Source organism: Pseudopodoces humilis, chromosome 7 (assembly GCF_049639895.1).
Source record: "Pseudopodoces humilis isolate 2021_Gansu_Grassland_sample_001 chromosome 7, ASM4963989v1, whole genome shotgun sequence".
NCBI lineage: Eukaryota > Metazoa > Chordata > Aves > Passeriformes > Paridae > Pseudopodoces > Pseudopodoces humilis.
The window spans coordinates 11878157-11904577 of record NC_142206.1 but is presented as its reverse complement, the minus strand read 5'-3'; the positions used below and the strand labels follow the sequence as shown (position 1 = coordinate 11904577).

At 35.8% G+C, this 26421-nt stretch overlaps 1 protein-coding gene across 8 annotated transcripts in view; it reads right to left on the bottom strand.

Moving 5' to 3' along the window:
• Positions 1–26421, bottom strand: part of GAS2 (growth arrest specific 2) — a 118294-nt gene that overhangs the window by 68897 nt on the left and 22976 nt on the right. For all 8 annotated transcript variants that reach the window (XM_005531582.3, XM_088057705.1, XM_088057706.1 and 5 more), the window contains 3 exons: positions 15357–15498; positions 6220–6283; positions 1658–1802 (listed from right to left, as the gene is read on the bottom strand). In XM_005531582.3, coding sequence (XP_005531639.1) covers positions 1658–1802; positions 6220–6283; positions 15357–15498 — 351 coding nt within the window. The remainder of the gene's footprint in view (positions 1–1657; positions 1803–6219; positions 6284–15356; positions 15499–26421) is intronic.

The window sequence follows — 26421 nt, the reverse complement described above, 5'->3', positions numbered from 1 at the left end:
ACGATCTCCTTGTTAGGGCTAGTTCAATCAAAATTAATTTAAAGGTATCTCAAGCGCACTATCATTGCCAAACCTAACTACATAGCCCCAAAAATAAGGGCTGAGAAAAACAGAAGAAAACCAGCCTCCTGCTTGTTATTAGCTGCATCAGCTTGACTTCAGCTTCCTTGGTCTGGCATGTGCTACCAGAGGCAGTGATGTTTAGTAGAAGTATATTTTGTACTTTTCAGTGATGGGAAAGTAGCAAAGGCATCAATATCAGAAGAGCAGATCTGGCTGTGAAACTCTTACTTGACATTCAAATTGCACTTCTGCATAGGAACAGCAAGAATAAGTGCAGCATCTTCAAACACTGTGGTTTCCTTGGACAAAGTACGTACTTAGTATGTCAACATCTAACAATGCAAAATTCCAGAGGAACTTGTAGATTTTGTCCACTTCAAACAATATTCCAAAGACATTTTCATATCCAGTTTGCAAACCAAGGCCTGTAAAAATGGTCTGAAGCCCAGGAAAGGGTATCTTCAGAATAGCTAACAAATTAAAGTCTTAAAAAACAAATAACTCTGTAAGTCTACAGATGGTTAAAATAAACTAAGATGCTAAACTCAGGCTTTTGTGTCTGGACTATACGAGCAACTGTTATTTTATGGTGTGAATGTCTGGGGCAGTGCAGGTCAGGAATCTAGCTGGATGAATTCCATTCTGTTTCTATCCATGCTGCTTTCTAAATTAAAGGAGGTGGTTAGAGAAAACCTACATACTCTCTGTTCAATTTCTACATGATACGCAGTCATCAGCCTCCTTCTACACATAACTGTTCTTTCTCAATTCTACTGTAACACAAGTGCTTCTGCAAAGTTGAGGAAGAAATACAAACCAGAAAATTTTAAATGTAATTATATGCATCAAATAAAAGAAGTATTTCAATAAAAAGAATGAACATTATATTCCATCTGCTTTTTGTAACAGGAAAGTGGCACATGGATTTTTCAAGAAGTGCTTTGTAACTCCCAGGTGGCACATCTACCTTTCAATGTAGTAGTTACTATGGTAACTGCTTCTTTTTACAGGCTAGCTTTGTACTTTCCCAGTTTAACCTCTTCATGGTCTTAAAATGTGTCCTTCTCACTTGATTCCAGCTATTTCAAATGAACCCCTATGGGTTCATACCAGAAACATGAACACTCGGTATGCTGCAACAAGTTTAATGAAATTTAAAGCAAGATTCTAACAATAAGGAAAACAATGCTTGTTTTTTTAATATGTGAGAATCATGCAGAACAGCATAAAAATTAGGCTGAAATATCTTAGAAGTATTTGTTAACATTCAGTACAAGGCAGTATGAGCCAAATTGTGTTCTGACTCAGTCCATCCTCAGACAAAGCACCAAGTGGGAGTTGGTGAAGGAGTAAAAGAGTAATAAGAAGGGAATGTGGTCCTAAGCACAAAGCTAGGCTAAACTGCAGAGCTCCTACACAGACTTTTTTTTCCCAGGCTTCACACGTAAATAATTGTGGTCAATAAACAAGTAACTCTGTAAGTCTACAAATGTTTAAAATAAAGTATGATGTTAAACTCAGGCTTGTGTGTGTTTTGCATGTAAGTGCATATGAGAATCAGTAAGATAGGAAGAAGCTTCCTCCCACAACTTACAGCATCATCCAACAGTTTTCCTGTGCTTTTTTTCCCAGGAGACTTTGTGGGTGATGGTGAAGGAGATGGAAGGGGAGCTGAAAGTGTTTCCTCTTGTTCAATCTCTTTTTCCAATTTTATTAATCCAGGAGGTTCCACCCCAAATCTTTTGGAAACATGCAAATAATAAATTACTAGTCCATATAAAGTATTATATATTTTAAAACAATACAGTGGAAAGAATTTCTACTTTGTATGCAGTAACAGAATGATACACACATTAACAAACATCTATAAAACACACCAAATATTACCGCCATCATTTCAAATTAATAGAAAAATATAATTTAGATGCAGTCTCTCAGTTAATCAAATTTACAGGAAATACAGGTATTTTTTCAGCTTCTCTGTCTGATATCATATATGTTGGTGAATAATTTATGAACAACACTAGACCTCAAAAATTGCAATACCATGCAGGATAGAGTCAAGTTCAGTACATTTGTGCTTTATTCTATTTTTTTCTTTCCAAACAGCATCTTCTCAGATTACTTGACAACTTATATTTTGTGTTAGTATTTCTCAAAGAAATCAAAATTAAAAGGGATTAAGGGTTTTCCTGGTCTCAGCTACTGTACTGAATTTATAGATAAGTAAACTGAGACATGGCCACTACTCATCAGAAGTGGTTAGTGTTTTTACTAATTGATTTTTGACAGCCAGTCTTCAGATCTCTGTTTACAGTGACAACATACTTATAGCTCCAGCTAAAACAAAATACATGCAAGTTCAGCATGGATAAACTCAAAACAGAGCACTTGAAGAGCAAGGTTGTTTGTGAAAGATCTTTTGAAAGCTTTATGACAAGTCACTGAGTAACTATCTCACAGCAAGCACCAGAGCTTGGACAGAAGTCAGAAGTCTAAAAGCGGATCCCATTTTCCTAATTACTGATTATTCCCTTCTGGTTTTTTTGGGGTTTTATCTGCCAACAATGAACAAATCCCAGAAAAACATACAGAGTCCCTTTTTCACAGAATCACAGAATAACTTCAGCTTGGAAAAGTTATCATGCCAGGTAGACTTCTCATAGCAAACTACTTGCACAAATGAAATCGTATTTTCTTCTGTAGCAGAAAGTCCATAGTCCAGATGCAGAATTATACTGACTTACCTAGTTAAAGATCTGGACGCTAAAATATTAAGCAGTAACAAATATATATCATGAAAATTTAAGCTAAATACCATAATGCTTTTGCATTTTTCTGATAACATTTAATTTAGTCATACTGCTGCCTAGTAAATTAATAGAAACCAAACCAAGAACAAAATTTGTGCTTGTAGAGGCTTCTAACTGGTGCAGTCTGCCTAATGAAAAGCCAGCCAACATTGAAACAAGCACTTACATACAATCTATTTACTTCCTGTCTGTCTGCAGATGCTGACAGGAAGTAAATAATTTAATTCCCACTGGGCTCTAAGCCTACTCCTGCATACAGCCTTACTCATCAAATAAAACTCTTCCACTGTAAGAAATGTTGCTCTTTTGCTTCTACTGCTTTTCATTGTTTCTACATTTTGTGCTTGTGACAGATTTTTAAAGTTGCCTGTACTTCCAGTGTTGTGAATTCCTCTGATGAAAAGTTGAAAAATAAAATCAACAAACACGGGCACACATAGGCACACACACACAGAGGCGCACACACACATTTTCCACACGCTAGAAAGCTGAAATTGTAAAAACCACATATTTTCTGAGAGAGGTAGAGGTGAAAATTCTGGGAAGATATGCTGAGCATTTTCTTTTCTGCTCCTTTCTAGGCTGGTTTCTCACAACTACATGTGAAGCAGCATTAGACTGTAACATGATCTCTGTTAGACTTAGAGCACAACTTTCCATTTTTATCAAAGTAAAATTGAATACAATAGCAGAAAGAACTTGATATTGCTCAACAGTAATTCCAAAAGACGTGTAAGGGTCATTTAACCCCGCAGAGTTTAACAATAACCCAAGAACTTCGTTCTTTGTGATAAAAAAATAATTTAGCTGTTTTTCATTGTATAATCTCTGACTTTCAAATACTTAGGGAGAATGTTCGACCTGTGCAACTCACTGCAATAGTCCTGTGCATTGTCAGTGGTCAATTCCATCCTGTAGGATACTTCCCTCTCTCATAAATCTCACTGTATCGATGTAACATCTTCCAGTGACAAAAGGAAGTTTTGCAGATGATCTCAGAACTTTGTTTTCATAAAAAACTGAAATTCAGGATAATTTATCAGACAACTGTACTTCTATTAATATCTTTGAATTGCTACTCTTTGAACTAAGTGGTCACACCAGTTTCCCACTCACTGTGCAGTCCATCCATCAAGATCATATATTCCTAATTTGTCTAAGAGGACACTGAGATAAAAAGCATTACTAAAGCAAAGGTAAATTATCACCTGTCTCCCCTCCTCCACAGAGTATCTGTTGAATACAAGTTCAAGTTCAGCAGAATAGAGTTCAATTTAACTCTTCCTCAAGCAATCCTCACTCTTCCTCACTTGTGCCTCAATCACAAGTCTATTTGCATTAAATGAAAAGCTTAGGTTGACTTACAGGAGTTACAGACCCTGAAGACAAACAGTAATCTAGCTGGGCGGTGTACCAAAAGCTGAGTTCTTGTGATGACTAAGCCACTTTGAACGTATCTTTCTGCTTCTAAAATTACTCAGTGTCTCTTACTCTTTTTGTTCTTTAAAAACAGGTTGAGGTACTTTTTCAAAGATCTCTGCAGCTCCTGTTCTGGAAAGCAGATCCCTAAGACTGCCAACAGACCTGGTTTGCTTTACAAAGCATACATCTGACTTCTCTCTTGTTTAAAGCAGCACAGCAACATCACTTTAATGTGCTCTTTCCTACACTTAATGAAGGCAACTATAATTTTTTTCCCATACAGCTCTAGTTTACCACAGCACAGGCAAAATAGGCATCATATATTTGGTTTTCAATTGTATTAACCTGACATTCCACTTCAGTTTTTGTGTACTTTGGAAGTGTACAAGATTATAAATGGGAGTTTGTTTTTGAAGAGATACTAGAGCAGGGAAAAGTAGACAGACATGTCATCTGACCCCTAATTTATAAATAAAATTAAAATAAAGAAACATAAATACAGAAACAGAAACACAATATATAAAATAATCATTAATGATATATGGTAATATTCATGTATTAGAAATAAAAAATAAAATGCAAATATTTAAGGGAAAAGGGATAGATATGCATAATAAATGAAAACGTGGCTTATTTACTTGTTCAGTACTTTTCATGTCTGGAATAGAAAGCATCTGAGACATGGAAGCTTAAGACAAATATAAAGAATAAGATTCTATTTTCATTCTCTTGTAGATCTATTGAGACATCAAATCTCACTGCAAAATGAGATTAATCTAACTCAACCAACTTTAGCAGAATCCAACACTGCCTAATGACAAACATGCATCACTGGAGGAAGTTGGATACTATAAATTCACCAGCTGGGGCAGATACCCCTGATAGTTATGCCCCAGGCATAGGGTCTTTGTAGGTCTATCTCCATGCTGGTCTTGAAAGCACAGTTGGTTTGCTCCAGTAAATTAAGATTCATTAAGATTAATTTCATTATGCACCTGCAGATCAAAATACTTCTCTGTGGGAAGTTAAAACAATTTGCCATTTGAACCAAAGTTCTAGAGATAACAAAATAATTGAAAACCTGAAATCACTATTTTTTTGGTCATTGCTGTTCCTATACAAGCTTACACTGAGAGCATGGGTTTTTCTGAAACTTGACCATTATACAAATTTCTAATTTTCCATTCACAAAATATGAATACACATGACAGAATTTTAACAGTCACTACTAGTTCTTAACTAGGAATAAACAGTGGTCTCTTTCACCTCAGTTGTTACCACAAGGAATTCTTCTGAAATCAATGAAACTATCTGAATAGCAAGGCACTCCAAGTTCACACACATCAATGAATTCAACTACAATTTACATGCAAGACTGGGCAGTAGTGCTGCTGCTCATGTATTTTTTAGTAAGTCTTACACATTATGCTGGTTAAATTTGCATCTGCAAAAAGGGGGAAAATCACATTCTAGCTACTATAATTTTGATTGTTTAGCGGAAGTCTTTGTCTTGATGTCAAAGATAACATTACAATGTACTGATGGTCCAGCACAGCTAGATCAGATTTAGGTCATGTGAAGATCAACTTATTACCAGAAAACTTAATTAAATTGCAGTTGTTTATAGAGAGATCTGACTTTGGAAGGAGAAACGTCTTAAAGTTTTATAGAAAAAAGAAATTTCTCAAACCCTTCCTCTCTTAATACAAGGACAGATTTCTTCACTGAGGTACAGAGATTTTGTAATATTTGTTAACAAATGCCCACAAGAGTGACATCAAGACGAACTTCTATTTGAACTCAATAAGCACAAAAGTTAGCTTGAGATGTACTGATTTAATACGGCTGTCAATAGCCCTGCAGTCAAGAATGCAAATATTTCATCAGTCTTTAAATATTTTTTACCTTTAAATATATTTACCTTGCTGCAATTCTTCCAAGTTCCAGCAAACAAAGGCACACTTCTCTTGGCTGCTTGTGGAGTACTAGAAAAGCAAAATGAAGATGGAAAACATTGATAAATAAAAGCTATTTTAAAGATCTTAGTGATGGAATGGAACCTAATCATCAACATCTGTAACTCTTGACTCCGATAAAAGATTGTTTTCTTTGGCTTGAAGTAGAGTTTTACTGGAATAAAAAGGATGGGATTGATGAGTGGTTCTGAGTTCATACAGTTCAGAAGTTTAGTTATCTAAATCACTAAATAACTATCTGAGGTAATTGGTAATCTGCAAGCAGTTCATAACTACTTAAAAATAATCAAGAGATCTGTCACAACACTTTAATTAGTAGAAAGTAAAAAATAATAACATTAGAGTGATACTTTTCTTTCTACAAACTAAGAGAATTCATATCCTTTAGATCACTATTTCTCTTAGCCAATTTAAATTTAAAAAATAACAAAGTTGCATTAAGAAGGATATACCTCTCTACAAATTAGGTCCTGAATTTTTTTCACATCTACTCTTAAAGTAAACATGAAATTAGAATACTTTAGGAATCAGTTCTTCACAGCATAAAAATCCCAAACAGACAAAAAGTTTATTCTTTATACATATATATAATGCAAGTCTGCATGCCTGGATTCCACACAGAATAGTTTTTTTATTATTCAGAAGTAGATGTGATACAGCATGATCTCATTATTGTGAGAGACTGAAATGTTAGGGGTTAATGTCCCAGCCATCCATTTGCAAAAGCAGCAGGTAAAAAGGTTCTTTGCTGAGGCCAGGTTTGCACTCTCTATGGGAAGGAGAGGGGGAGAGTTTTTGGTGTGTGGTGGTCAAATATCTCAACTGCGTAAGAGCAGTCCAGGCACAAGAGGGGGTGTGCACCCACCCCCAGAAGATGACCAAAACCAACCAACTTCTGTTTAGCAACAAGCTGTGTTTTGAGACAAATAAGGGAAAAGGCTCATAAGAAGCAGACCCTGCCAAGTGGGAATAGTGCTTCTCATCATGGCAATGGGCAACGTCCTCCCTTATATAACTGCCTCAGGCATAAAACTCCCCTCCGTGGAAGGTACTGGCACACTCACACTTCCACATAGGCTTGAAGGCATACATCCCTTCTGATGGGGCATAACTGGCTCAGCTATGCTGATGTGAGAGGCACTTGTCATGCTTTAGGTGTCATAAGCCATCCAAGTCCCACAACGTGTGCCCTAATATCTGAGGGTCTAATATCTGAGGTCTAATATCTCAGACTAATATCTGAGGTCTTCCACCAGAGGACTGCACATGATCCACAGTGTTGCAACAGACTGTGAAAAATCCTTGCCTCAGGGGTGGTACTCCAGATGTTCTCACCTGAATGTGACGGTATACTAACCCATTGAACCTGGTGCTTCATAGGCCTACCCCACCCTTGATGGATCAAGACTGTGACCATCACTTCAACCAAGAGACACAGAAATTGCAACAATTAAGCAATTAAGTCTCAGTTCACTCTCTATTCTTATCCTTTCTCTCTTTTCCCTCTATATTTTCTTAAGTGGTATTTCATACTTTTATATTGCTGCATTTCTATAGATGATAATAACCAAAATGGCTACAACCAAACTGATCTAAAATAAATCTGCCACATATATATATATATACATACAAAAAACACTAGTCATTCAGTGTGGTTTCACTCTCACCTGCCCAATGGAATCTATTAGCAAGAACCTTTATAACAATTATGAAATACCACCATAAACCAACATATTTTTCCCCCCACAACTCAGAATAGGTAATGTTCTGTAAATAAGTTTACCAAAGTATAAAAGTAAAAACCAAAAACAATAAACGAAGAAAGGTCTGTGGCTGTTTGCATAATCCACCCCCCAAAACTCCAAGAAGAAGAAAGGAAAAATAGAAGAAAAAAGTAATTATGAGTACATTGTAATCTACTCTTCAGAAATACCTACTAAAGACCTTATGTTGTGAGTAAAAATCAGGTTTTAAAACCTTCCACAATAATAAAAAAATTTGCACCTGACACTTCAGATTTAATTGAGACCAAAACGTAATTGTGTGACTATTTGTATGAATCAGAAAAAACTGAATAGTATCAAAATAAATTTGTTTTTAATGATTTAAGGTCAAGACATGAGCTATATAAACTTTTGGTAATCTAAAGACTCACCTAACTCAAATGCTTGAAGAAAAATACCATACCTGAAAAAGATATTTTAATGTCTAGTTAAAGCTCTGAAAGCAATTACTCTGTTTTATGCATGAGACCCAAAAGGGGAATCCACGGACCTGAATATCTCTAGGTAACTAATGGCCAGAGGTAGACCTCCAGTTTCTGTGACTTGGAGCTCCACTGACATGAATAAGTGTAAGTGGGGTGAGCTGAATGCTCATTCCAATCATCCTCTCCTAGTGTCTGGGTAGCCCTTTGAGAGGTATGTATTTATCCTCTAACCTCATGCAAATATATTTCCAGAAGTGAAACTGCAGAGCATGAAAATTAAACAGGAACTGCACTAGAAAATATATTTATTTTTATTATTTTATATTTAAAATATTTACTATTATTATTTTATATTTATTCTTCAGCCATTTGTTACTAAGAATACAAATGATGAACACTTAGACATTTGGCTATTTTCAATATTCTTCTTTCCTACAACACAGTAATTAAATTAAATATTTATATAATTTTTAAACTTATTTTTTATTTAACTTTTACTAGTAATCAGTATTTTTAAAGTGTTACATTCAAGACCCTAGAAGTGTATTCTTCTATTTTGGTTTCAAACTGGTTGTGACAGCCCCAAAATAAAACTTGACTGTAAGAAGTAAGGCATCCCCCAAAATATAAGTGGAATAAACTGGGTTTGGAATAGTCAGAGAGTCAATTGCAATTCATACATATGCACATTTGAATGACTTTGGAATGGAGGAAAAAGAGAGTTTCAGCTATTACTATTTGCAGAAAGATCCATAAATATAGCTAGAAGAATATACAAATAAAAAAGTAAAAAATTATATACCCAAACAAGATTCATAGACTTATAGCAAGTCTGACTCAAGATAATCTAGACACATTTCATGCATCTCACACTGAGCAATGTGACATACTGTAATCATTGTTAGAGGATGAAGACGTGTGCAGGCAATAACCAACCACAAAAACAAACATCAGGTCATCTCATATGACAGTACTTCTAACAAGAAAATATTAGCATTCCTGAGGACTATACAGCATATGCGTATGGGGACTTCAGAAACCAATAAATGCTATTTTATGCATAAAATGAATGGAAATATTCATCTTTCTAGAGAATCTCATTGATGGCATTTGCTTGACAACAATGCAATGGGAAGATAGAGAAATAGTTCAAACAACTCTGGCTTATTTTAGGTGTCCCGCCTTTTCGCTTTTCATCTCATCTCTTTAAATGCTTCTTATTTGCTGTCCTCATTGCCTGCATCTTTACATCCTACCTGAAGCCACTCTTTGTTAACAATAATACCTCTTCAGGTCCTGGAAGTTTTTACCCCTCCTTCTCTCTGGCAATAACATTTCTTCATACTGTTCCCATCTTATTGGTGTCCAGTTCTCTTTTTATAGGTATTCCTCTTTTGTTCAGTCAACCTTTGTGCATATTCCATGTACTTCCATTTCTTTCCTACCTAATGTTCTCCACACTTTTGCATCCTTCACCGGTCCCTTCCCCAGTGCTCCCTAGCTCAGTGCCTGGATGCTCCCAGGAGAAGCAAAGAAGAAGCAGCCTCTGCTTTCAGCACTATTAGAACCTGGGACTGTGAGGAGACAGAACACACAACGCACTAGGAGTCCATGTGTTTACTGAACATGTTTAAACTGAGAGTTCACAATAACATTCAGGGGTTTAGTTTTGTTTGTAGTTTTCTGTTCATTTTAAATTAGTAGAATATCCACATATTATCTACTAATAAATTAATATAATAATAATAAATTAATAGAGAAAATAGTAGAATAATCGCAATACAGAAAGAAACTTCTCAAAACTTCCTACCAAGTTAAAATCTTGGCTCCTAACTCTTTTATAAGCCATTTTTAATGAAGTCAGTCTTCCTTCTAACATAAACTTTTTTTTTTTGTTTTAAAGATTAAGATATCAGGCATAGCTGAATCACAAAAAGTAAATATGATTTCTATTTCTAAAGCATTCCTTAGCCCACTAGCAGTGAAGAGTTTTACCAAGTGCTTTAGTATTTATTATCACAGGCTTCCAATTGCTATCAGAACTCACACTAGTTCTGGGAAAGTTTTCCAAAAGGTTGGTCCTTTGATTCTCCTTCTTATTGTCTCTCACTTTTTCTTTTATTTTTTATTCTGATCCTACAGAAGGCTTTTTGTGCTTAAAAAAACCCCCAACATTGCTTTGTCAATATGGTGTTAACTTATCTCAAACTTACCCTTGCTTTTGCTTCAGTTATGCTATGACACACTTGTGCTTCCCCCACACTCCCTGCCCCATTTCAGCTCAATCACTTAAGGAAGTCTCAAAACAATTAAGGTGTCAAACATACTAGATCAAAAGAGAGTAAAGAATTCATCTAGAAGGAATATAGAGATCATCTAAACATTAATAATTTACTGAAATTCATTAGTTCCACATGCAAATCCAGTGGTAACAACAAAGAGTCCAGGATGCTTCTACAGTCCTCAAAATGAGACATATTCAGTAATATTATGAGTAGTTTAGTGAAGAGTTGTGAAAGATGGGACAAAATCTTATTCTGATGCAACTTCATCTAAATTTTAACAGGGTATTACAATATGTGGATTTATCAGTATAAAAGAACAGCAAAAACTTGCATCTTGGAATCAGATAAACTACAGTAATCATTAAAAAAAATTTACCCCATGTATAAAATATTTTTAAACAAGCAACGTTTGAGTATTTTTTAAAATAACCTTTAAATCAACAATATGAGAAGAGAGATCAGAGGTACTATTTCCACTAAAATACTAAATGGTTTTATTTAGGAAACCTGTCCATGAAACTCTAATCAATCTGTTGCATCAAAAGAAGTCCATGTCACATACTATGTGTACAGCTGCATAGGATATACAAGTGCAAAACATTAACCATCAACAGCATCCAACACCTCCCAAAACAAATGACATATCAGCATGCTGGCACACTCAGTGGCAAACCCTTTTCTTGCCGGGTAGACTATATCATGGAAGAGATGCAGAAAATTCACTGGATCCAAATCCTATAATCATCCAACAACACTCCATTAGCACAAAGAGTTCAGAACTTATGCTTTATGTTCACTTAACTAAAGCAATCACAGAAAATCTTACCATTCTTATCTGTCCAAGAAGAGTTTTCTTTGAGTATTATACTATTCAGGCATAAGCAAAATTACAAATATCACCTAGAATGCTTCCATAAATAAAATTACCGTAACTGTGGGGATCTGCTGCTCTAAAATCTGTACAGGGAAATTTACAAGGTATATTTATGGGAACAGAGGAGTTAAAGGCAGTAATAATATCCTTACACTGCAAAGAGTTAGCACATTATATTTAGAGTTCCACATGTCTGATACATCTAAGAAGACTGTTCAATGATGCTGTACCTCAAGATTTGCACAGATTATCAAAATTTGGATTTTGGATCATAATTTTTGGTATTAACAAAGCTAATTCCTTATTTAAATACACCAACTTTAAAAATAAAAAATATGACAAGCATGCTAAATTTGGCAATGAGTGCAGGGAGTACACATGGTGTCCCTCTATTTTGCAGCACTCAAGATTATCCCTATGTACCATGTTGTTATAATTTCTACAGATGTTCATGTATGAGCTGCATCTCATACATCAAGTATGCCAGACACCTGTTCTTTGCAAAGGCATTAACTCGGAGACTTCTCTGCCATGTCTCTGCACTTAAAGATGAATTGCTACCACTCAGCTCTGGCTGTGTTAAAACTCTTAACAGAAAACTGTGTTTACAATTTGTTTGCATTTTAACCTATGTTAAAGCATGGTAACATTCAGCAAGACAAACTACATCATATTACAGACTACTAACAAATTAGCAGTGCAAATAATCAAATTTTTGATCTCTCTACTGATGTCTTCCAATATTTAAAGTAATTAGTAATTAGACAGAACTATCACATCTACTGGTATATCAGGCACCTCTATATTTCATTCTAGTTACATTTCCTTCTATTTATTTTGAAGACTTCAATCTTGTTTCCTTGTTTAGCTCAGCTGAATAGCCTAAATCCAACAAAGAATTTGAAACTGTGCTTAACTTTAAATAATTACATGAATTGCTAAATTAGTTCACAAGTGAAGGACAAGAGCAAAATGACATGAACAGATCTGCTCACCTGCTTGTCTGGAACAACCCTGAAATGTTAACCCTTTGCAGAAGCAAGCCTCTAAGAATACTCAAGTTTCCCATTAGCATCACTTACCTGCACACTCATCAGGCATGGACTACCCCTGTCTGCTCTAGTCTAGTTTCAGACAGCTCCATTCTAATGAGGAATACCTTCATACCACTTCAGCCTCAGTGCAAAATAGTTGGAAGTGCTGGGATGCATTTGTGAGCAGTTATACTTGCATTGTTTCAAATACTTCTTCAGAAGTCATAACAATGAGATAGTATTTTTAAGTAATGAGAAGTAATAACAATTAACAATTTCTTAGCTAGTACAAAATTAATTTTGCTGATCTCTAATATACTTGGTAGGGTTTTTTTTTAAATCAGTAGTGCCATAAATCCATTGTTCAAATATTTCAGTGCATGAAATCTTCAAAATCACTCTTACAATTCTAGAATACATATTTGCCAGAAGAAGACCTCAGGAATGTTTTATATGATACAGTAGTATGATGAAAATATAACTATGTGCCTTTAATTAAACAACACAGTATTTGCATACCATAAAACAGACAGAGTAACAGTTTAAAAATGTAGATAAAAATCCACTCAATTGAGAACATTGATACAATAAGGTTCTTCAATACAGACAGAAAAAAGCTCCTTTATCACTAACAATTTACACACCGATTTACTGAGTTTATTAGCCGTGGGGAAAAACAGAAGAAAATACAGAAAACAGTTACCTCTCTAACCATAATTTCACCACTATTAATCATAAAAAATACAGAATTCAATGAGGAAGTGCAAAGACATGTTATTCACACACATTTCTCACTACTTTAAAAAGAACCTTTGATATTACTTACCTTGGATGAATTTTTGCTTCCTATGCATTGGTGAAGTGATTTGTGGGAGAGAGAGGAACATAAAAGCTTTAGGTTGGCAACTGTTAACATTTATCATTATCTCTAATGTATTAGGAAAATCTCAAAAGAAAGCAAAACTTCAAGTTACTTTAAATTGAGGGAGAATGATAGCTACTGGTTTTACTTTTTTTAATGGCATGATTACCACCTCCTTCTCAAGTTCATAAAAATGGGTCAAAGTATTATCAAGTCCTAATCCTATTTCAAGCATCAGAAATCTTTTCTACTAGCCCATTATATAAGAAGGGAAGAAAAAACAGAACCTAGTTTTCAATGAGTGAAGAAAAATAAATTACTAATCAAACAAAATGGAGCACAGATTTGTGCACTCAGTCATATTTCAGTTCAGTTTTCTGAGTGAGGAAGTCTGCTGGAACACACTTTTTCAGGTGTATTTACACTCTGTGTTTTACTATGGCAGGCAAGGCACTATTTATGTGTGAATATTAACTTATCAGGAAATGCCAGTATTCCAGCTATGCAAATTTCATCTCTAAACAAGATCTAGTTTCTCAAAAATGCACAATAAATTTGTGGAACAATGGCAAATGGCTGGGCTTACCATAGCAATACAAACTTCAAATACCTTTAAGTATTCCATTAACCAGAGGTTCTTCTGCCTATCTCAGGCATTGGAGGTCTGCATCTCCTGGTGTTTACAAGCTTCTTGGTCCTAGGTAAAGTCCAAATTCTTCACCATTTCAAATCATTGAAACTACAATTATTGTTCACCTTCCACATGATTTACCATATCAAATAAGAATTTCATCGTAAAGATTTAATTAACAAAACAGAGCCAATACATATATTCAACTTACTATTTGTCACCTTTGAGATACTGATCTGTCCTTGACCAAGCTTTTTCTCCCAGACATATAAAATAGTGTAATTTAAAAAACCTCCCAGGATAAAAGAACAGACAAATGAAAAACTCTCTCAGAAATATTTGTGCTAGACTACAGAAGTAGAACAAGACTGTAAAAGAATAGGAATAGATCAGTCATAACACATGTAAGAGCTTCAACAGGGCAAAGGCTTTTTGAGCAACAGAACAAAGAAGCTTCTTCATGCAGCACAGTGTGTTCATTTGTCTTCCACAGAGACTGATCTGTCACCCTGACTGCTTTACACTTTTATCTGATTTCAGGTAACAAATATTGGACTCTCTTCATCTCATGAGATTTATGAAACTCTGAAGTCAAGATTCGTAAGTTTTCCTTTGAAGAGAAAAGAATTAAAACAACAAAGAATATGTAGTATTAGAACAGTGATTTCCTAAGCAGTCAAATTATTTTCATGAAACACCCTGAAGCAGTAGTATTGGACAATTTTTGTCCAGAACTGCACAAGGGAACCAGCTGGAAAAAATGGTTAGCATAGGAAACAGAAAAATTTTGTATCTTCTAGCCTCCTGTGGAATTCATTAAATCTCCACAAATAGCCAAATGTCTGCAGACAGAACTGCACATGCACTTGTATCCTACTTTCCCAAAACAGAAAAGCACCATCTTACACATTGAACTAAGGAACAGCATTCCATGCTGAGAAAAATATGCGTAGGGTGAAAAATCATTTGTGTGCAAGAAAACAGCAAGATTTTTCTTTCATTTAAGTTCCTCTTAAAATTGACTTAAATGAGTATTATCTTATGTGTACTTTCTTTGTTCATTCTACAGACAAGCAGAAGAATTAACACAGTCAAACACAGATTCATTTCTGTCTTTCAAGGCTAAACACAAAGGAAAAGTTACTTTAAATTACAAACTACTACATAAAGAATAAGAAAATACATACCCAAACCTTCTGATTCAAACAGGCAGGTATCATCCACACCTACATCTCTGCACCAGGATAAGAAATTTGCTGTGTTGTCCCGTGCAAAAAAAGACCCTGAAGGAGCATTGGCTTTGCATGGAATTTTCCGAACTGGTAAGGTCTGAAAAACAGGAATTTTTTATTTAGCTAAATGATATATGCCAGCAAAATACTTAAGTATTATGAAATCACTATGCAAGTTTAGTAACTCCTACCAACTTATTTCCTTGGTCATTAAAGAATTCCAAGCAAAGAAGCATGAGAAGTGAATTTAACAGCATGAAGTTCTCAACCAAAAAGTCTTTCCAAAAGTCCATGCAATGAGATTGAGAGCTGAACCAGTATTAGCTACTTCTTAGGAATATTAGGCTTTGGATACAGTGTTTGGTCCAGTACACTGAATTAAAAAGGAAAAAAATTATAAAGACAGACTTTAAACTAGGAACTGAACTTTCTCACAATTAAGGCTGAATTACTTTCAGTTCTATGTTAGGAGGCAATCACAGTGTAAAAGAATGGGTCTTGAGGCCCAAAGACTACAGACACTTCAGAAAGGTCACTGTCTCCTGTTTAACAACACACAGAAGTCCCCAGTGGACAACACAGGACCATACATCTAGTAAGTACAAAGTCAAGGTCTATAGAGACAGGCTCCCACTCTACCATAGTTTCATTTACATAATTTCACTATCAGACAGGATGCTACAGATACAGCATCAATATCTGTACCAAACAGAGTAATTACCAGAGCAATCCTGCTGCCTGCATTGGTACATTTATTGAAACACATAAAGAAGAAGCCCCTAGCATTTAGTTCTCATTTAAGGCTTGTTTTCCTCAAATAAAAAATAGCTGTGATACCAAGTGATGACACAAAATGAAACATTGTTGCTATGTAACTTTAGGAATGTCTAAAACATAGAGGAATTCAGACCTTAAGTTGATTTGAACGCACTCTTTTTCCAATACTGATTTATGGAATGTTTACTTCTGTTCTGGAGTCAGTAATTACTCAATCAAAAGTGAGCTAAGATGTAGAAAACTGAAAATATGGTGTCTACTCATTCCTAGCTTAAAATTACTGGAAATCGGGGGGGGCAGAAAGACACAGGAGTAGGCTTCCTCTTACAACAGCCTCTAGCAGAATAATATCAATATTAAACACAGCTTAGAAGGAGTTTAAATATTATATTATACATATGACAGCAGCAATGTAATGGTAGAATATGTCTACATGCACAGAGCTACTCACTGCTACCAACCCAATAAGCCAAATAAAAACAGAAAATAGAACAACAGCAGGAATAAACACTATAAACACTTATCAGTACGTCACGGGGACTTTCAGATTGTCTTAGATATACAAATATGTCTCAGAGATTTATGTTTTTAAATCTATTCCTCAAACCACCATCTAGCTTTCATTCCCTCATGAGTTTTACTCCAATTACACAATTTACATTTCCTTGTTTTGGAAAAATTAACTTATGTTTCTAACCATTTGCAAGGAGATATTAATACTTTTCTATAATTTATATAAAACACCAACCAATTTTGCATGGTATTTTAAACAAAAATCTGGGTAAATGTTATGTCACAGATACCATATCACCTCCTCGACCGTCCTGGAACAAGGAGGGGAAAGCAAGTAGAAGCAGGGAATTAAAAACAGCTATTCTTTAATCCAGAATAAATAAAAAAACTACAAAAGATAAATTATTTCATGGAGCTCTAGATATGGAACAATCTTATGGATCAGAGAACAATGAAGTTTTAAAAAATTATCTCTGCCCCATTTCTATTTTTCTGGAGGGAAAAAAAGGGGGAAAAAAGTGGAAAAAAAAGCTCAGTTCCTCACAGATCAGTGATTTTTTTTTTTTTCTCTTCTTAAAAAAAAGTTAATAAAAACCTGTCAGGACTAGACATATTTTTAGGCTAGCACTCTTTTCACATCACATTAATTTCTTCAAAGAAGCAATGAATATTTCTTTTTAGGCAAATATTTATACTCTACAGACTCTTTCTCCCATTGAATTTCCTCTTGTTGACTTAGTCTTTAGGAAGAAGTTAATGCAGCGTTTGTCTATCTTTGTCTCTCCCTATGCCCTTTCCCAAGAGATTTTAACTGGACAAATCTAATAGTCTTAAAAGTATACCCACTTCTTTTAAAAGGAGTCACACAAGTCTCTGACAGCCTGTTGGAAGGTCAGCTAGTCCAGGCTGCAGAGGAAAGCTGTCAAAACAGGACTTCCAATTGATGATTTTTCACTAAAATCCTATACATAACATTGCAGAAACCTTAAAGAAGTTCCTTCTTCAAATTTTTCAAGATAAGGTTCAACCTGACCTTACCTCTTTCAGGGTAAAAGAGGAACAAGCAAAGTGGGCAGTGATATTGGATCAGCACAAAGCAAAATGGGAAATAGACAGCAGCAAGAGCTGAGCTACTCTATGAGGGAAGATAATCCAGGGTCAAAGGGTGACCCCAGCACAGGTGGTGGCAGCCCTCACTGGCAATGGTGCAGTCCCAGAGCATTGCAATAAGGCAATGCTGGGAACATAAGAGCTTTAGACAATTGTTCTGTTAGAGGAGGAAGAGCCAAGTCAGATCCAGTGTGTCCAGGGAAGCCAAGTCAGAAACAGCAGAAGACAAGGCTGAACTCAGGGCTGCAGCAGACACTGAGGCCCTAGCCATGAAATCCAGCAAGCAGGCAGCCAGGCTGGAGATGGTCTGTTCACAACACAGGTCTGGCAAGAAGAGGAGCTGAGACAAAAGGGAGGTTCTGTGACACAGGCAGAGTGCAGGTCAGGGTCCCAGTGGAGACTAGTCATGATTATTAAGGCATTTTGATTCCCTCAGGTCTAGACAACTAATATGCAGTTTCTAGTGTTTCAGTGGATTGAGAAACTACTCGGTAGTTTATAAGTAACTCCATCTTGTCAGTACATGCAAAGAGGTGCCATTTCATCATCCACTGTACATACATCATACTTGATCATATTCTCACTGAATGAAATTACCAGCAGCTCTAAACTGCTTTAACAGCATGAAAATCAAACAGAATGAAATTATTTTCCCGTATCGTCTCTGCTTGAACCAGAGTATCTGAAGTGATGCACGGATGTTGAATCACCTGAGTTAACAGTCAACATATACCAAATAAACTATATCTGACACTACTATAATCTTTGTATTTTTTGATGTATTATGTCAAATTAAAAGCACAAATTCTGGATGATCTACTGTAGATGAACAGCACTGTGACAGGAACAAGACGCCAAGAAGCCAGCTCCAGTATTCCTGGCACTTGCAGACTTGTGCATAAGAACTTCAGAGAGAATGGAAAGGAGATAAGGGTACAGTTACTTTATGTGTAAGAGCAGACCTGCAGTGTCACATCATGTCACCTATCAGTTCCCTCTTCAGTTCTCATCTCTGTATTTTTCTGCAGTGTCCATGTGTTATTTTGTTCTCAGGCTTGCCTTTGCAGAAAACAAGTGAGTCTTCTCCAAGAAAAAAAACCCTGTTTCTAATTCCAGGAACAGCTCAGAAGGGCTGGTGACTTCACACTGGGTTGGTTTGCTTCCACAAAGCTCTCCAGCTCTAGAAAATTCTTTAAACAGCTTTGTGCTGACACAACCATAATAAATACCCTATATTCTTTGAAGTCCTGCTAAGGATATTGCACGCTGTTCTGGAAGTCTGTAATAAACCACTTAGATTACCTTAGAACAACTGAAAAAATAAAAACCCCAAAACAACAAAAAATCCTCACCAAAAAAAACCCAAACAACACAAAAAAGAAATTCTTGTGTGTAAGACTGGTGGCTGCCATCTGGCAATCAGTGGAGATTTGGGCTCAGTGTGGGCACAACCCATCTGCTCTCCTTGGCCCTGAGCCCAGCAGCATGAGCAAGTCTCCAGCACTGGTCCTGGAGACCAAGACCTGTTGCGTTGCACAGAACCTTCAGCAGTACAAAAGCAGCTACAAGTGAGGAGACAGCAGGGAGAACCTGTACTGCCTCTTTTACGGGGTCACTGGGAAGGCATGCAATGCCTGGCAGGAGTGCAGAAAACCCCTAGTGACCCCTTGGGTCACTGTTGCTCCCCAGTACTAACAACATATTAATAAATCTGGTTCTAAATATTTTGTATCTTTTGATTTATGTATATTGCAGTGAATGAATGTAGAATTTCTTTCAAGGAGAGCAATTCAGAACAGATTGTTTGTGTGTCAGTAATCACCTGAAATTTCATACACATGACTATCCATAAATTACAATTCTATGTCTTGATAACTAAGACTTTTAAGCACATCATTTAATCTAGCTTCACTATGAAGTGTAGACATTCATGGAACTTGCAACATACTTTTACAGTTATAAGAATTACAGTGTCTTTCAAAAGCACATTTTTGGTAGTAAGAGTTACAGCAAATAGTAAGAGCCTAGGTACAGAACATCAAAAGCAAATTTGTGATATTCTTTAGTTTCATAGTGACAGAAAAAATCTTTGATTAACAATTAATCGGTTAATTAAGATGTCCTATACAGCTCAGAAGCAACAAACAACCACATGTAAAAACAAGACATTGTTGCAAACCACTACATAATTTAACAACCAAAAAGACCACAAAAGCTTCAAGCCATTTCCTGGAGCAAATACTACACAGACAAATATCCCTGACATTGCATGAACTCACTAAAATATATCGAAGCTTCATCCCATTTCCCACAAGATTAGGGTCTTGCTGAAGAGAACAGAAAAAAATCCCACCCTCTTTTCTATTCAGTAATAGCCCTACCAGGTTTATCACACAAATCATAGGGAAATACTCATATTTTCTAATCACCCACTAAATTTACCTACCACCTCATAAACAGAAGTCTACTTTTTTAATATTTCCAAAACTGCCACTGTACTGCTCAAACTAAAACACATGAAAGCTTTTATTCAAGAAAGGTTTCATTCACGAATATTTTTTACTGAGTAGTATAAACTGCCTATTTCAAAAGTGCTTTCTAACAGATCATTCTGAAATAATTAGGTCTCCACATGGCAAAACTGACTTTTGTTGACGTAGTGTAGTATAACCACAGTTGCTTTGAAGCAGCAATGGCCACAATTACTCCTATCAAGTATCAGGAAAACAATTCCCCAGTCACACTTCTTTTACAATCTTCTCTTGCTGACACGCATGCATGTGGTTTAATACAGGATGTGAAAATGCGAGTAAAACATATGATGCAATCCTGGAAAAATGCTGTCAGGTTCACTTCTAAATCCAAAAGGGACTCTCTTACATTGGTGCTCTGAAATCACAGGGAAAAATGTATTTTTTGTACTGCTTTTTCAAAACGAGTTCACAAACACATGCTAAAATCCCCATTTATTTATGGCAGACTTGGACATGAGCCACATTTTGAAGTGTTCATCATATTTCCCTCTTTGAAAAGATTATTTCAGGACATTTTGAACTGTCACTTATGCTTGAACAAAAAGATGAGAAATTTATCTGCTATGAAAGAGGGCTACAGTTAGCTAGGTACTCATAGGAAAAATTTGCTTTTCTCTCCTGATGACCTACATTAACCAAAATGGGGGGGTGTGTGTGAAATTATGCTATGCAGTGACTTACTGCAGTGGTGTCTTGCTAGGCCATTTAGTGTTACGTGAGAATAAATTCATACTGAAATGTGATTATATCAGCTATATAGAACACGTATCTACTTTAAAACTTTCTATCATTTGCCTTTTAACTTAGCTCTGAGGCCAGTACCAATCATTTTCCTCCTTCAGTTCTTCCCTCATTTTGCTCAAATGTTCTTAAACAACTGGACCAATGGTCAAAAGAATGTGCTAAATGCACATGTAAAACAGAATACGGTAATACATACATAGAATTTAAAATTAAGGATTTCCCACTGAAAAAAAGAATTAAGAAAAGAAATATAAATCCCCCAGCCCTCCTAAAGCTGCAAAATAGAAGTTAAACCCCAGCAAAAATTTAGAACACAAAAACTCAACAAGGAAGTTTTGAAGGCTTAGGAGACAACAAAAAAAAAAACCCAAAGTTTCCCACAGACATAGAACCAAGAACAACTTCTAGATTAATGAAAAATAGCATCGAACTTACAACAAAGCAAGCACCCCTAAGCAATTAACTTAACAAATAGCAAAATATTGTCTTTCAGTGAAATATAGTCTTTACATTGTCATATCATGTCATTTTAATGGAATAGGAGATTGGATTTCAAGTATACAGATTATGTGTTGACCAGATTTTTACCCTATATAATAACTGCAGAGATCGTCAAAAGACAAAAATCATTATCAACTTCCTAGATTCTAAGTAAGCATTTGTGAATGCTTTGGAATCCCTAACAGACTTACAATATGTCAATAAAAGTAATTAACATCATCAAGGCTTTATAGAAATATACAGACTACAACATTCAAATAAATGCAGGACTAAGTGAATGTTTTTACAATGTTATTAAGTGTCAAAGTAGAACACATTCTACCATGTGGCATTAGCTGTAGCTTCTTAAGACTAAGCATATATAGAAAATACACTTAATTTATCAATATAATTTTAAAAGTTAAGCATTTTTTCATGTCTTTTTAATTCTAAGTGCTCTGTCCAAGGCACAGCTTACTCATCACATAGCAAAAGACTGATTATTCAAAAAAGAAATGTTAATAGTAATAACGAAAAACTAGTTTCACAGAAACAATCCAGCATTTATTTCTAGCACTGTGACAGAATGCTAAGGAATACAAGAGACTATTCAATCCACAGACAATGCACTGTGCAACTGTGATACCCAGAAGTAAATGCCAGAAGGCAGCAAGGCAGAAGCTTCATTCACCAGCTTAAGCACACTTCATTACTTGACTAGTAAGTAATTTAAACGTAGTCAAAGGACGTGCATTTCAATACATAGAGGCAAAATCACAGCGTCTATCAAAGCAATAAAGCCATCTCTCAGAGGCCAGCTGCTGGCAGCCGGGTAACACAGAGATCCATAACCAGGAATCTTGCATTGGAGAGCACAGCTCATGGAGGATCACAACAGAGAGCCCACCTAAACAGATGTCAGATGCTCTTCCTTCCCACTTGATTTGTGTAATTGAGGGTGGGATTAAGTCACTATAGTGCAAAGACTATATCTTAGACTATAGTCTTCTAAAACTTCTAGACGTCTACCTCTGTAACATATCCATGCCTACAGACAAGTTCACTTTTAGCAACAGTCTTTCAAAATCTTGAAGAAGCAACTTGCAAACTCCAGGCATGTATGCACCAAAAATTAAAAGCTATTACTCCTACTCTCTGAAAATGCTAGCAGACCAAATGCAAAAATCAATGGTGGTTTGGTTTTTTTTTTTAATGCTGTAATAGCATTAAACAGTGACTACAATTAGACAGCATTCAAGAGAAAGATTAAATTTAAAAGTTTTTTCAAAGTGCATTAAGATTTTATTAACAAAGACAATAAGAGAGACACTATGATAAACCATGGCAAAGACCTTCCTACAGTATCCATGAAAACAGGGATTCACTAGTTCATTCACATTCAATAAATGGTGTATGTTTTTTCCTTAGATCTCTGGGTTTCAGAATTAATGTTTAGATGGGGATTTTTTAAATTGGCATTTCATAATAGGCTTCCTCAATAATATTTGATTAGAACAGAATGGCGCAATTCTCACAGTTGCTCTTTCAGAGGGCAATTATACCTTATCCTTGGTAGATGATCCTGAGCTTTTCCCCACCACAGCCTCAGAACTCAGAGCTGCAATAGCAAAGAGTCAGTTGAAGAAGACAAAAAAATCCTAGTTTCTGAATTTCCTTCATTTTTATTACAATTAAATAAGAAAAAAAAATGGAGGATTGCAATTAACAGGAGAATTACATTTGTTTGTAGTATTGTCACATAGCATGACTTGTGAACGAACATGTCAATAAGCAGCAATTATTCCATGAGATATGAAAGTATTTCCATGAGATATAAATGGTGAAATCTGGGTGGATTTTCATGGAACATATTTTGAGAAGCTTTTTAACACAATTATGCTTTATCAAACATCACATTCTTAAAGGGGACATGATTCTCTTAAATAAAGTTTAAAAAATACTAAATTTTGGCAAAAGCAACTAATTTTAGTAACATCAATTTTAAAATCACTTTACTCTTTCATTATTCCAGAAGAACCCAAGCTAAGGCCAATGCTTTAAAAAAATTCTAAGTAAATAAGTTCATCAAAACACATTACAGGTTCTAAAATTTCTTATTGAAAAAGGTTTCCATAATTTCACTGACAGTGTAGTCAAAGAACATATTACGTTGATCTACAGTAAACAGCCATTCACTGTCAGTCAAAATAACAAATGTAAGAAGCTATTAAAATTATTTGATAATGATGGATATACAGCTGTATTACCATTATGCCTCCTCTTCCTCTTCTGGTTTTGTCCCAATGATCAATCTCACATTTTGTGACCTTCTGAAGTACAAGGCAACGTGAGGGTTTTCCAGCCCTTTCTGTAAGATTAGTTCCAAATGGTGCTTTACCTCCCATGAGACAAGTATCAAGGAAGACTCTGAAATATGTAGACAGTCTAAAGAAGTACAGAATTTTTTGAGATGCTTTATTGCGGAGGAAGCCCAGTCCTCTGACAGGCTTCCTCCCTAAGATAAGACAAAACTGCCTAGTCATGGTGATTAAGCTGCAGCCCCCTTCCTGGAAGCTTCAGGACCCCATGTTATCTCCCTGTTAACTATTGGTCATCTTACCCCTGTCTCAGACCATTGGCCCCCTTTCCTATTCTTCCCTGCTCAATAAAAACCCTTGCTTTTGCTCAGATCAGGGTAGAACATCACTGGCCCCCTTCACTGAAGCCTGCATTAAAGAACTCCCACAGAATACCACACGGTCTCCTGTCTCTTGTCTATGCGCGGCCAGGGTAACCCATAAACAGAGCTGGCTGGGCTGATCTGAGCTGATCACTGCAAGAGCAGAAATCACTTCTAAAAGAGCCGATCACTTAAGCCCCTGCCCACGCTCCTAAAGGTTATCCTGGCTGGAAACTGCCTGTAACCCACCGGACAGCAGCTCCTTTCCTGCAACATCTACCTGGGTTTGTTGCCAGCAGAACTGGGGGTCGGACAGATCCCCAGACCTAACCGCAACACTTTATCTGCTTGCTTTTTGAATTTCCAGATGTTTAACAAAGAAAATTTTTATGCAGATGCTGAAAACATTCAGGAAGAATTCAGCATGTACCTCACTGCAGGTAAATCTGATGCTCCAAGGCCCCAGATGTTAATTTTTAAGAAAAAAACGAATATTTGTCTTTATGATAAAGACTCTGAATTTCTGTGAGTTTTCCAATTAGCAACCACAAGGAAACTGCTGGAGCCCAGGGAATTCTAAACAGGTGTAGAACTCAAAAACTTCCATGATTTGAGAAACATGGTAGAGTGTTTATCTATATAGCCAAATTTCTAAATCAGCCTTCAATCAGCCTCAAGTTAAGAACAAAGCTTTACTGCATACTTGAAGCATTTGGGGCTGATTTACATAAACACAAATTTGAATATTTATTTATGTAAACAAATTCAACATAATTATAGGAGCTATAAACTGATGTCTATGCCTCAAAGGGACTTTTGTTTTCTTCTTCTGCATTGCAGTCATCACTTACATTTACCATTCCCATTTTTTCAGAAATTTTGGCTTATTATTTAAGTTCAAGACTCACTACTGGTTATTGCATCAAATTCTGTAGTTATTCCTTAGTCATTATTCCCAAAGAAATACTACAACTAACTTAGACCTAAGAACTGCACAGTAAAATGAAGACAGTTGGGCTAAATTAGGTGGTTTTCTCAAGTAATAAAGTAAGTTCCATGCAAGTCTGTTATATTTCTGTTCCAGACTATTCCTAGCAGTCTAAATATAAAAAGCCAAATAGAAAGATCTGTTACAAAGATGTCTACAGTTTGCTTTAAATACTTAACAAAATAAGTAATAGAAATATTACAATGCATTTCAGGTAAGAGGCAAAATCCAGCAAATCTGAAAGTGGCTGTTTATAAATTTCTCTCAGAAAATACGCCATCCCTATCTTTAGTACATAGATTAAGTAATGGCAAAAATGTTATGAAAAGTCCAGGTTTAATATAAATTTTATTAAGTGTTTAAGTATTAGCATTCCATACAAAGTCAATGTTAATTAAAAATCTCTGGAAAAAAAATCGGTGTTTTTTTGTTAAATTATATTATTATAAATCAAAATTTGGTCGTCACAACCTGATTTGCAGTCCAAATCCCTATATTTTCCAAAGCTGGAGCTACCAAGTAGTTAAATACTTAAATCTGCCCTGCTTTTTCCCTGACAATTAGCTTGTGATGCAAATTCTGCTTTTTTCTGCAATGTTAAACAGGAGCAGAGAGAGGTCTGCAGGAGAATCCTTGCCTCAGGTTCACTGAAAAGAGCAAGGCCAGTTCACATAAAACATTGTGCTTCAGCCAAACAAGGGAACAAACCATGCCTTCCCAAGGACAAGAAATATAAATGAGAAGAACAATCCAGAGATACATGATGTCTTGGTGATCCATCCAGGATTGTATAGCTCTGCTTCCAACACAGTGCATGGCTTGAAATGCATTTAAAACCTTTTTAAGTAGTTTTTCAATGTAGTTCTTCTGGAACATGCCAAGCAGACAAACACATCCTGGAACTGTTCAGAAATCTACTCTCATAATCTGGTGGGCAACAGCACTCTAGCCTATGCAATCCTCCTGTAAGTACAAACTTCAGTTGTAGGAGTATTTGTTGAGGCATATAGGTTTGCACATGTGACCTATTGCAGAGAAATCCTACAATATTTGCAAGAAACCTGGCAGCAACCCAGTTGAACAAGCACGCTATTGATATGTTTGACAAACATACAAAGAGTTTTCTAACAAGCAGCTTTACAATCTTGTGGAAATTATTCCTTCTAGATGGATTAGTACTTGTGAATCATTTTG